Below are 13255 nucleotides of genomic sequence, written 5' to 3' on the forward strand. Positions count from 1 at the left end.
CAAAACGCATCCTGCGTAGTACTGCGGGTCTCATTTTTAAGATCCCACTGTTTCTCAAGCAGGTGCAAACAATACCGTATTTATCAAAAAGGAATTGAAGTATTCAAGCGTTCAAACTGAATACAAAACACATTGATTTTATCAGAAAAAAATGCCTAAGCTGGTTGAAATACTTGCGTCGATCAATACTTTTGTCCCGTCAAATTCAAATAATAGGAGTCCAAACATAAAAACCCTCATTCATTTTTATTGGTTTGCGGATGAACAATTTTCCATGCATTTCCGTCAATCTAATCCTTAGAATTTTAAAAATGTCCGATGTGTTTTCGTAACTTCCACGACAGTTTCAGATGTCTTAGTTTCAAGAAATTTTTTGACAGTAATTTACTTTTTTATAGATAAGTTATTGAAATTTGTTTTGTCAAGGTCAGACTATCGGTAACAAGCATTCAATGAGTGATTCGGGGTCTTAACCCTCAATGTTTGCAAGAAATTTGAACCGTAGTCCAAGTTGAATTTCTCGCACCTGGAAAAGCGTTTCGAGAATCGTTTTTGGCGCTAATCAAAACTGGTCGATAAATCTAACGTTCAGCTCTGAATCAATATTTTGGCATTTCAAAATACAATATTTCGAACCATATGCAGCTGTATTGATCCACTTCCAAAATATACCCCAAAACTGAAAAAAAAACTGCAAATAGTCAGGGTTTTTGTTCATAAATACGGTTTTATCTAAGTATACATCTAAAATTTTTGTAGAGCAAAATAGAAAGAACCCTGTTTTATTTTGTTTTGCTGTCCATAACTCTACATTTCAATTTTGTTAAGGAGTGATTTCTTAGGCCTTTCCTTACGCCACCCCAATTGATTCGAAAATTTATTTCCACTGGGCTGAGTTACACCTGATGGCACCTATTGACAACCAAAAGATATAGTTTCAATATATTTTTATCATATCACAATAAATGATCAATCTTGGTTCAAAAATCGTGCACTGATGTGTAAGTTTGATTGGTTGGTTATACGTTTATTACAGATAAATCAGTCCGCTGTCGTCTTCTGAGAGTTCCATTTCAGGTGTTTCATTCACAGTTAATCACTTTTCGTTGAGAAGAGTAGTTCTCACGATAATCTCAGTGACAACGTAGGGATCCATGTTGGATGCCGGTCTTCGGTCCTCGAGATACCCTTTGCCTTCGGCCGAACAGTGCCTCGGGATTCGGATACTGGCGCCTCTATTCGCGACACCACTCGAGAACTGGTCGATTCTGGCTGTCTCATGGAGTCCAGTCAGTCGTCGCTTATTGTCCTCGCCACCCGAGGGATCGTAGGCGGCGATGTGAGCATCATGTCGTTTGCTCAGTTTCTCAATCGCTTCTTCGATGTACCTGAAAATTAAAACAGACACCTTAGCCTGCAAACTCCGATTATTCTAAAAAAAAACTCTACACAAAGCGTCAGGTCAAAATCTGTAGCCACTACTCCTCGTATTTTATTGGATAAAAGAATTTTAAAATTTTCTCATTTTCTGATCTCTTGCTTTGAAACTAATTTGTTAAAAATTAGCAGGAATATAAAAATGGGGTCGGAAAAGAAATCCCCATCCTTCGGCTTCACAACATTGAATCTTTGTTTTCCAAAACCTTCTGAGATTTGTTTTCTTGCTATGAGGCAAGATCAAAAAACTATTGGCACAAAAGATTTTAACGACTTCTCTCCTTCAAATTACACTCAATGATGCAACGTTTTCTGGGCGCTAATTGGGAAAAAAGCGCATTTTAATCAAAGGCAGAAAAGCGAATCTCTGGAAGAAGCTTAACAATTCCTGAAGAAACTGTCTTAGTTCTTTCGTCACAAAAAAAATGATTCCTAAGAACAGTAAGGGTCTTCTCTCCTATTCGGTTTGAATTTCCTCTCGATATGAAAATACTATTCTCATAACCAGGGGCGGATCTAGGATTTTCTCGAGAGAGGGGGGCGGATTTTCAAAAAGGTTTTGAAAATTTTGTCGCTCTTTTCTTTAGCTCGACCAAATTGAGTTTGCGGGCGGTCCCAGAACACTAAAGAGACGCTATTTAGACAAAGTCTTTTGCGCCGCAGGCAAACTTATGAAAAAAAACTGGTCAAAAAATCCGTTTTTGGGCACTTTTCGGAAAATTTTGACTTAAAAATTGCTTTTGGCGCGCGCGCTCCACCTCAAAATTAATATATACTGGCGCCTTAGAAAAATTTTAGGGTCGGTCGGCCAAAAATGGATTTCTTAAAAAGTACCAAAGGGGGACCTTTGGGTGCGCAGAGGATCTTTTAAGATTTTGATTATCTTAATTTTTCCAATCCGACTGACTATGCGAGGGATTCCCTCATGCTGGAACACCGCGCATAATTTATTAAAATCAAATGAACTGCCATGCTATCGGTACAATTTCATTTTATAGTCTTCAAAGTAAATTGCGGCATGTTTCACGCCTAAAATTGTGTTTTAAATCTCCAAATAATATGTAAAAATGCCCAAACTTACTTGATGCCTCCCTCCTCTCGCATGGGAAGGGTGCTGTAGTTGGTGTGGCACCCTGCCCCGTTCCAGTCGCCGGGTATGGGCTTGGGGTCCAGACTGACCACGACTGCCTGGTCCTCGCTGATCTGGTCCATGATGAATCTGGCCATCCACAGATGATCCCCCATTTCTATTCCCACACACGGACCCACTTGGTACTCCCACTGGAAAAGCAACAACGAGTCTATTTCAATAGTTATTAACAAAATCTGAATGAAAAACAAAAACGGAACCTTTCTAAATACTAAGTTTTTTTAAATACTAAGTTTTTAAATACTATGATTTATAAACAATGTTTTGCGGACTTTTTCTGGACTGGGGCTTTTTATGCCCCTTTATGAGGTATACTTAAATTTATTTCTCACTGATTGGACCTTTAATGGGACACGTTACTGACGTGTCTCAAAATGGATTTAAGTTTCAAAACTGGCATCTATAATCAATTATTTGTCACTAATAATCCATTATAAGCAACTACTATCGATGAAAATCCAGTGTGGGTAAGCAGCAGAGAAAAAGAAAGCTAAGTTCGACTCGCCCCAAATTGGAGTAAAAACTCAAAACTTTAAACGAATTTGTCTCGAAAACAAAACGCCGTAGTTGTATGTGTCCATTCGGAAAAAAAAAGCTGAAGATGAACATTTCAATTTGGAAATTTCAGTCAAATTTTCTCTTTGTTGTGTTTAAGCTAAAAACAGGTCAGAAGAGTCAAATACTTTAATATAAAGGTATCAGGTAATTTATTCTGTCAAAAAACTTGAACAATTTCTCGAAATTGGGAATCTTTGGTCTCGGTCAAACCCTGTAGACTGTCTATGTAAGCATTCTAAAAATTGCACCGAACAAATTTCTTGAAAGAAAACTTGAGCAATGGAGATCTTTTTGTTTTCGTATATAAATTAAGCCTTTTTTATCGGGCACTCTTTTTTGACAGTAGGTGAGGTCTGTCAAAACCGCAATAAAATGCAATTGGGTGAAAAATAGCATCAGGTGAAAAACAATGTTTTGGACACGATTTAACGTTTCTGAAGTGGTTTTTGATTAGAAAGAAAAAAACTAAATTTCAAAGAATTATGGAACTTTTTTATATTTTCACGCGCGCGCTCAATATCTAGTAAGACTTGGATACATTTGGCGTCAATGTCTAGTAAAGCTTGGCGTCTGTTAATTCGCTGCTTACTCAAAGTGCTCATAGATGATTGAAAAGATCGACCGATTAAATCTCTTATAGCAAACTAGCCAAGTTAGCAATCTTACCAACTCAATTTTTTTCTCAGTTCTAAGCTCAAGACCTTTTACCCGATTTTTCTTATAAAAAATCCGCCAAAATTATTAAATTGCACAGACAAAACTGTTCCAGAGAAAAAAAAGCTTCAAAAGTTATTTATTCTTTTAAAATTTTCAATTCGAGTACTGATCTCCAATTTTCATTATTCAGTCAGTTTTACTCTTATTTTTTTACCCCTCTTGAAGGTTGCACTCAATTCTAATCCGTCTATTATAGAAACTTGAGCAACCTTCTTTCCTTTTGTTCGGCAGCAGAGCGTAACTGCATATATGGGCAATTCCAGTAGGTAGATTTTTTAATCCGCCCACCATTAGATTCTGCACTTTGACGTTAATTGCAACGTCATATGGTGGCTAGCTTACTAATATGCGGAGTAATCAGTGTTTTTCTGTTTTCAGATGAAATATCATTCCGCTATTGTGTTGAAAGTTTTAACAATTTAGCAGAATAAACCTGTTTTTTTTAAGTTACCTGTTATTTTTTCATGCGATCAGAAAGCAGTAATTTGGACAAAACAAAACCCGAATTTTCCAGGAAATGTGACAAGTTTTCTTTTTTGCCTAAATTTGAAAGCTGAAGTTGAAAATTTCCTATTTGCTTTAGAAAACTCTGTTTTGCTTTTCAGTATGATTGATATTTTTAATTTTTATTATATGAATTTGTCAGCCAGTTTTTCAGTAGCCCAACTTTTACGAATTAAGCTACAGTTTCGATTATTCTTAATTTCGCAGTTCGAAGTAGATATATGGGGTAGAGATAGTGTTTTTGGTCCATTGGGTTATTCCTTGGGTGATTTTAAACTCCGAAAATCTCCATTAGTGCTTCGGCTGAAAGCACATTGATAAGCAGGACATAGTTTTCAAACACCAATAGAAACCTTTCATTAGAAACTTTCTCTTCACATGCAAAAAAATGTGTAAAAAATTTCGTTGGAATGGCGAATCTCTAAAAGCAGTTTATCTGTGAGGTTATCTTGCTTTTAAACCTGTGCGTTTTTATACGCAAATTTTCTGATTTTGGTATTTTTGACCAAAAAAATCAGAAAAACGGAACCTAAGTTCGAACAATACTGATACTAATTGTTCCGTATTTGCAAAATGTGAGGTAATTTTTTCTTTGGATGTGGTTAGTTCATTCTTTTTTGTTTTCCACGCAAACTCAGGTTTTTATCACACCACAAACAATCATCGGAATGGGTCGAGTTATATATCATATCAAAGGCCTTTTAGTCGTGATTTGAGCGACATTAAAAAACTATATAAATTTTCTCAGTGTCGAGAAAAACCGGTTCGAAATTGTTGATTTTTGGTCTAATTTCGAGCTATTAAGGCAAGCTTGCAGGGTTACAATAGCTTATTTACGCGAAATTTACGTGATGTTAGTTTTTGGAGCCATTTTTGGAGCCAGCAAAGCAACAGAAACTTTATTTTTTACTATTTTTTTTTTCGTTTTTCTGGTTATTATTCTACAACAAAAAAAAACTGATTTCAAATTGGCCTTTTTAATTATGACTGTCGATTATGCTTAAATTCTACTTTTTGTTATGATCTTTTTATCACAACGCGCAGAAAAAAAACGACACTTTTGAAAAATAACATTTTTTTGCTTTTTTAAGAATATGGTCGAAATATTCTGTGCTACTTGCACAATAACCGCCTATCCTTGTTTTGATATGAAAACTGCTGTCTTAAATTTTACGAAGAAATAAATTTTACCTAAATCCCATTGTATAAAAAGGTGTTTATAATGCCATTTTCATTCATTTTTATCTATAGAATTGTCCGGTAAGCTTTTTAACATGGAATGGATTTTCTTGACAAAATTGATTTTTAGGAAAACTAACATAAAATGTGAAGTAACATAATTTTAAAAATTTTCTGGTTCGCAAACGTTTCTGCAGGGCATCTGTTATCAATTTGTTTCATCTTATTTCAAACTTTCGGCAGTACTTATGAAGACAGGAGGTTGATGAGGTTGATTTTAAACGTTTAAGTTTTTTTAAAGTAACTTGCATGTGTTGGTTAAACAGCTATCTGAAAAACTTTAATCAGCAGTATCAGTCTAAATCTTCATTGTGTGAGTCTAAGAAGTTTAAAAGTTTTAATTTCTGAAATTGCAGGATACAGAGTTCCAGCTTAGAAAATAAATAAGTTCATCGAGAGCAAATACGTTTAATTTCCTAGGTGTTATTTTGACAAATATAACCATCTCTCTGAACCGAAAAACGGAAAACATGTCAAACAAATATCACTTTAAAGGCGAATTTTTTTTGAAATTTATTAATTAAGCTTGGAAACTATTTTGTCGTTTAAAATGAACTAAAAATCAATTGAATTATTTGCATTCCATATATGACTTAAAAGTTTCGAAGTTTGAGAAAAAAATGTTCTTATTGTACAGAATCATTTCTATGCGCTTCTAACATGAGGGCCGTCAAATAGACAAAAACTTTTTACTTTTTTAATTATTTCTAATATTATTTTTGAAAATTGAAAAATATCTTTTTTAAATAAACGTTTTCAAATAAACAGGGCGTTTTAATCAGGGTTACAAAAAACACGTTTCGATTTAAAAAAACGTTTTAAACGTTTAAAACGTTTTGAACATGTTTTAAACAAAAAAACACTGAAATTATATGCAGTCCGTGCACCATATTTTCCATGTTGATGGCTCTTTTCATTTCATTTTCAGCAAGATCGACTCCGAAAAAGTCGGATATATAAAAAATGTTTGAAGTGTGAATTTTTTGTTTTTCATAGAAAAATGTTTATTATTCAACAATTTATATGAAAAATAATTTTATGATCTGCATTTTTCGATATACGCTTACAAAAATTTCAAAAAGTGAGAAAAGATTTTTGTTTCTCATTTTCTATTCCGAAAAATGAAATTTTGCCGCGAAATTGTAAGTGTTCTTCTGTCATTGTGTCTCAAGTAATTTTTCATCCAAATGACGAAAACAATTTTTGCTGACCAGGAAATAAAGGAAAATATCTAAAACTAAATGTCTAAAAGCTTAAGGATGCATTTTTAATAGACGTGTATAGAATTATGAAGAAGTCAATCAGGGCGGCAAAGCTTTGACTCTTAACGGCAAACTTAGTGTTCGCAGACATTGCATGGTCAAATTTCACCTCAAGGCTACGGAAAAATTTGTTAATTCGGTACAATTTGATAACGTCTTGATCATATTTGCTTGCCGTTCACAATGAACTTTGTTTCTGCAAATATGCGGGCTTGCAACACAGGCCCATGTGCTTAGCGCAATATGTTTACCAAGTCGTTCTCAGTTAGAATCAAATCTATTGTAAAGCGCACGTGATTAGATAAGACCAAAGATGAACCCATAATATGTTTTCAGAACCGTAAAAATGTTTGAGAACTGTAAAATGTACTCTTTTGTGAGGAAATATAAGACTTTCCCAAGATTTGTAGGAATTTTACCCGGATTACATCAATATATTCTTCAGAAAATCAACACAATATGAAGAAAAATGACCGACATCTGAAAATGAGAAATAGCAATCAAATTGCCATTCAAAACTCAGGATTAGACGAAGAACTTTCTTAATGCTTCCACAGACCAAAATTCATCGCCTGCCAATAACATTTTGAAAAACTTAGTCCACCAACGGAAAAGCTGTCTAGGTAAATCCGTAAGAAACTCGACCCCTTCATCGCCCGCCCAAATAGTTGCCCCCATATTTATATTCGTGTGGTCGACCGACATGAAAATTTTTCCAGAAGCGCTCATAGTGCTTAATATAACTTAAGTCACGGGCAGGGAGGTTAACGAAGAACGCAACGACAACAACAAAAAGCGTAGAATTTTTGAATACTTATAGAAAAAATTTTGCTACTCTAGTAAATATTTTAGATACGCTCTTGACTCAATTGACTTTGATTTTCAAAAATAACCGCTCAGCCCCGTTTACCTGTGAAGGCATGACCTCCGCGTTGGTCCCACAAATCTTCACTCCAGCATAGAGACAAGCACTCAAGTGAGACTCTACAATCTGTCTCCCGTTCACCTTAGTGTACCCCACCCCACAGTAGTAGGGGCCCTGGGGTCCGGGGAATCCCCCCTGTGGCCAGAGGTGGGGGAATCCCGACTGGTCCACCAGAGTGTACTCCTGTTCAATTCCGAACCAGGGAACCTGGTCCTTCACAGCGTCCATTGCCTGCAAGCATAATTTTTTTGACTCAATTAGACGAAACAATTCAGGAGGTACATTTGGCAAATTGATTTGGTTCAATCGAAAAAAAAATGAAAAATTCATTGCTTAATTAAAAACTTCCCTTTTCAAAAATTTTAAAGATTTGAAAAGCTTCAAGAACTCAAAATCAATTAAATTCAGACTGTAAAACTTGATGAACAAATATTTCTGTTTGAAATACCTCGAAATTTAGGATCTAGCTAAATCAAAGGTATTGAGTGCACTTCATGAACTCAATTGGTCTTCTGGTCTTTTGTTACCTTTTTGCACGAGTGTCGTTTGTTGTGGGCGTCGGGAGTCCAGTCGTGTTGGTACACCTCGCACAGCACCAGCACATTCGGGTCTCGTCGGAAGGGGTCTCGGAAGACTGCACAGGGCTTCAGCCAGCAGTCGCTGTTGTGGCCGGAGGATTGGCCAGTGGATGATCCATCGAAGTTCCAGTCAGGGTAATCTGCATATATTTAGAATCGACACAAGGGCTCCTTTTTTCATGTAACTACTGTGAAAATTGATCGATTCGCAATGCAGATGCGTGGAAAATAGACAGGATGAGTAATATGGGTGTATTCTTCAGATTAATTTGGTAACCCGAGTTAGGTTTTTGGCTCTTGCTTTCTACCCCACCACATTTCACTTTCAATTTTTAAAATTATTTGGAATTTGATATTGAAACTTTTACATGAACAAATTAACTATTGTGGAATTCTTTTTGTTCATACTTTACATCGTAACAACAACTCGCATTTAGCCGTAATAACACGTAAAACAACTGCCAAATTAATTTGTAACAGGTTGGGAAGTGTACAAAATCGGTTTTTCAATCCCAACCCCGCCCCCGCCTTTCTTCCAAATATATATTTTTAAAGTTTTGTTCGACGTTGTCTTTTTTGATAATGAGCATGTGAGCATTGAAGGTGAATATTTTGTAAGGTTTTGTTCGACGTCTTTTTTTGAAAATGAGCATGTGAGTCGATAAACCAATTGAAAACACATTTGGTCCGCATATAAAACATCGTAAATATAATGGTTACACCGTGAAAGTGAGGTTTATATCTGGGGTCTAGGACAACAAGCCGACGGGACTTCAAGCCGAAGGGACTTCAGGCCGAAATTTAAACTTTACAAGCACCTCAAAGCACCATTTTTTCATCTGTAAAACGTTGCTTTTCAAAATTGTAGGCAAGTTTAGTCCATAATAAGCTTTGTTCATGACAATGAATCACTTCCCGGGTTGACGTCCATAAAAGAAAAATGCTTATCATATAGTTTCATATATGACGACTATGGAAAAAATGCTTATCATACAATTTTCATACAAAATTTAAAAACTGTATTAAACGTTTTTAGAGAAATACTTTGTTCTTTTTCTATCTTTTGAATCATTCTGCTCAATAAAAACATGATTTTAATTTTGGTCAATAAATTACTTATCATAATATTCTCATATATGAAAATTGTACGATAAGCATTTTGCTATAGAAAAAATAAAATCTTCCAAATTAATTTAACGATGTTTCTGGATGAATTTACATGAGATTTAACAAAATTTTATTTTATTTTTTCTCAACTACCAAAATTGTCAAACCAAAAATTATCTAGCCATAAACAAAAAGTTGCATTTTTGGTGTATAATTCCATGTGAAAATGTAACAATTAACGTAGGTGGCAAAAATTGCCAAATGCAGTTCATCTGCGTGGTAACTGCGAGTTACACTCTGGGTTTTCTTATGAAAAAAAGTCCAGGGTTAATGTTTCATTTTTTGATATGCATTTTTTCCATTGATGGAAAAAATGCATATCATACAATTTCATAGGATGGAAAAAATGCCTATCATAATATTTCGTGGTAGGGAAAAAATGCTTATCATGCTATTTTCATAGTATTTTTTTGGTCTATGAAATAGTATGAAATAGTATGATAAGCATTTTTTTCATAATATGAAATAGTATGATAAGCATTTTTTTGTCAACCCGGGTTGGGATTGGCATCCGTTTATGTATCAGCCGGTTTTTGAAATGCATAGCTTATAATCAAGAAAATTGCCTTCAGCCATGTTTTATTTTTCAACTTTCCTTAACATCATTCGGAGGTACTACTATGATATAGAGAGTTGCAAAAAGTTCGGACAGACAGAGTTAATTAAAAAGAGCAACTGTCTAGACATCAACCGAAATTAAAACTGAAATAAACAATACGTCGAAAGTTCATAAAGCAGAGTTACGGAATCTACTTAATAATCCCCTTTCAAGAAAGGGGAGGAGATCGTTAAAAAGATTAATTGCAGCGAACGTTCGACCAATCAGAATGCAGCCAAATTCGAATTTACATACAACGCGCAAGTGCGAATTTACTCAATTTATTTACAAGGCTGGAGACTCTTTGGTAGATATAATAATGGGAGGGAGATTGTTGAGTAGATACGAGTTTCGCTCAAAACCTATAACCACGGTGGGTAATAACATCCGAAGCGTCGAAATGTTTTATAGTAAAATCTGGATGTTCCTAGCAGTATTGAAAAAGTAGGCTAGCATAATCATCGGATAATCGACGATCTCGCATTTTGATTTTGGTCTGACAAAAAATTCAAGGTTGTTCGGCTCCAGATTTTGCATGCAAAAAGCGTCGAAACACACTGATTGCTCATTTTAATTAATTCTGTCTGTCCGAACTTTTTGCTACTAATTATAGAGTGGTCCCTTGAAAATAACCAGGTCCCTTGAGAATAAGACATATAGAGCTCTCAAACGGTTAATAATTATGATCTCGCCATTCAGAAAGATGTCGCAGTATATCTTCAAATAAATTTTATGATTTGTTACGTCTTAAAACCTCTCCCTCGCCACTTTAAGGTTAAAAAAAAAAAACGCCAATAGTGGAATTTGATGACAAATAAGTCAATCCAATTATGGTTGTTAAACCGTAAAGTAAAAATATGCGAGGAAACTTCAATATATAAACAATGTAGTAATTACAATTTTTACTCTGAAAAGTTATTGACTGAACATATTTTGCGAGATTTTTAAAATGAATAATTTATACACAATTTGGTTTTCAAAATTATAGCATGCAAAATGCATACGGGACCCGTCTATCATAGTTGCTTTTTCGAGGGACCACTCTATCATAGTAGTACCCATTCGGAGGCATAAATTTTTTGAAAACGCCACTAAATACTGTTGAAAATTCTTCAAAAGAGTTACAATTCGGCTTCAAGTCCCGTCGGCTTGATGTCCGGCACCCTATATCTGGGTGGTTTGTAGAAGCAGAGCCCCCTAATTAACCAGTTTAAACCAAAAATTAGAGGGAGCAAAAATAATTTACATCTGTTTTCGTACATATTCCAACATTATTTGTGTATGGTACCTTCAACCTTCTTTGGTTTGGAATCCAGCACTCTCGACTTGCACCTCAGATTCTGTCCAGTTGCGTCTATCCAGATATAGGTGGCGATCACTTTGTCTGGCTCGGGCTCCCTCTCGCGATAACACGCGAACGAGTCCTGTAGTTGCGGCAACGTCTGAATAGGCAGAGCTGCTGACATTTTCCCAAAATGTCTTTTTAAAGGTGAGTGAAAGATAAATTTAGAGGAAGTAGCAAATCGGCAAAGTCAGAGTTGACGGATAAATTATAGATTGACGCCGTTTTGAGGATAGACTGCTTGAAATAATTGAGCTTTTGTGATCAAATTTTGTGTTCTGTTTTAATCGAGTAAAAAGCGGCAGTTCTAATGCCTAAGAGATTGAATTGTTTCCCGGTATAAAAATAGGGATATGAATTATGTATTTGCTTACTACAATTTTCTTAAGTAGTAATTCCCCGTCCGGAGTACCTTAGCTTTCCCATTGAAAAATTTAACAAAAAGTATTTACAACTGATACGCAATCAAGATGAACCGAACCATCCGTCCAAATACAACGAAAGAGGGTGACCGGCAAATAAGGCGACAGCCGTTAAGACGACAACCGTTTGTGGTGGGACTTAAAAACGACGCCACATGTAATTCTCCACATTGTATTTCTGTTAAATTTAAACCGCTTAAATTCGAACTGCTCACTGTACATGTAATAACTCTTATTGGTCGTCTTAATGGCCTCTCGTATTAATGGCCTGTTGTCTTATTTTCCTAGCACCAGGAAAGAGGAGCACAGGAAGCGTGTGAAGAATGGGTAAATTTTTCCCGTTTGTAGGCGAACAACGTATAGTGTGATCGCAGTTCGACTGCCTATGTATTAGTCAAATTGGTCAACCGAACGCAAGTGGACATTTTTTTCAAGGACATGCACGTGACCTGATTTATAAAAAAAACACGTGAACAAAAAGATTACGCAATGTTCTCTCGTTACGTAAAAATTGAAAAACCGCCCGTATTCAAAATGTTGGATTATTCAAAATGAAACGTGTTCATTTAGTTCATTTTTGTGCAACTGGATGAAAATGCAAAACATACTGCCGAACAGGTAGTAAAAAGAGGCAAATAATCACTAATTCCTCTATAAATCACAGCGTGAACAACATAGATTACGAAAGTTCTCTCCCTTCGGGTTGATTAAAGCGCAACAAATCGCTCTATTGAAATTAAAAAATTTTCCTGCTTCTCCTTTGCAATGTAAACAAATCAGGGTAAATTTAGGTCGCTCACTTGCAATATGAAAATGTTAAGTACGCTTTTCGAATTTCAAAATTGAGGGGTTAATGGGCTCGAATGTGTGTAAAAGAGAGTCAAGAATTACTAGAAGAGTAAATGTCAGCATGTGACAGGCTCTCAGTAAACTTCCTTGGTAAGCTTCACATTCCAAAGAGGTACAACCATATTCCTTTTTGCATTTCTGCAGCTACTTACGTGCTTCATTGAAATTCAGTCTTACCGTTTTAAACGGGGGAATTGTTCATTAAATGGAGAGCAAATTGTACGTCATCAAACTGAAAACCTGTTTTGCTGGTCGCAATCACAAAGAAGCAAAAAAAGTTAAGCAGCATTGGAATCGAAAAAAGACTATTGTTTCATTTTTCAGCCCTTGCGTACAAAGGAAAAAAGAGAGAAAAGGCACAATATCATTAATGAATCAATGAAAACCACATCATAAATAACCGTGAACCGTGACACGTTCTTGTAGAAAAACATTAGAGTACAAATACGTCAGCTTAAAAATGAACAAAAATGTTAATAACTTCCCCCAATTGCTTTTTCAACTTTT

At 35.5% G+C, this 13255-nt stretch overlaps 1 protein-coding gene across 1 annotated transcript; it reads right to left on the reverse strand.

Moving 5' to 3' along the window:
- Positions 1-913: 913 nt before the first annotated feature.
- On the reverse strand, positions 914-12010 carry LOC134840410 (glutamine synthetase-like). Its single transcript, XM_063856192.1, has 5 exons — positions 11424-12010; positions 8320-8510; positions 7778-8023; positions 2519-2718; positions 914-1388 (listed from the first exon to the last, which is right to left on the reverse strand). The coding sequence occupies exons 1-5, from the start codon at positions 11599-11601 to the stop codon at positions 1097-1099; spliced, it is 1107 nt and encodes a 368-aa protein (XP_063712262.1). The 5' UTR covers positions 11602-12010; the 3' UTR covers positions 914-1096.
- Between the last annotated feature and the right edge of the window lie 1245 nt (positions 12011-13255).

Source organism: Symsagittifera roscoffensis, chromosome 2 (genome assembly GCF_963678635.1).
Source record: "Symsagittifera roscoffensis chromosome 2, txSymRosc1.1, whole genome shotgun sequence".
Taxonomy (NCBI): Eukaryota; Metazoa; Xenacoelomorpha; order Acoela; family Convolutidae; genus Symsagittifera; species Symsagittifera roscoffensis.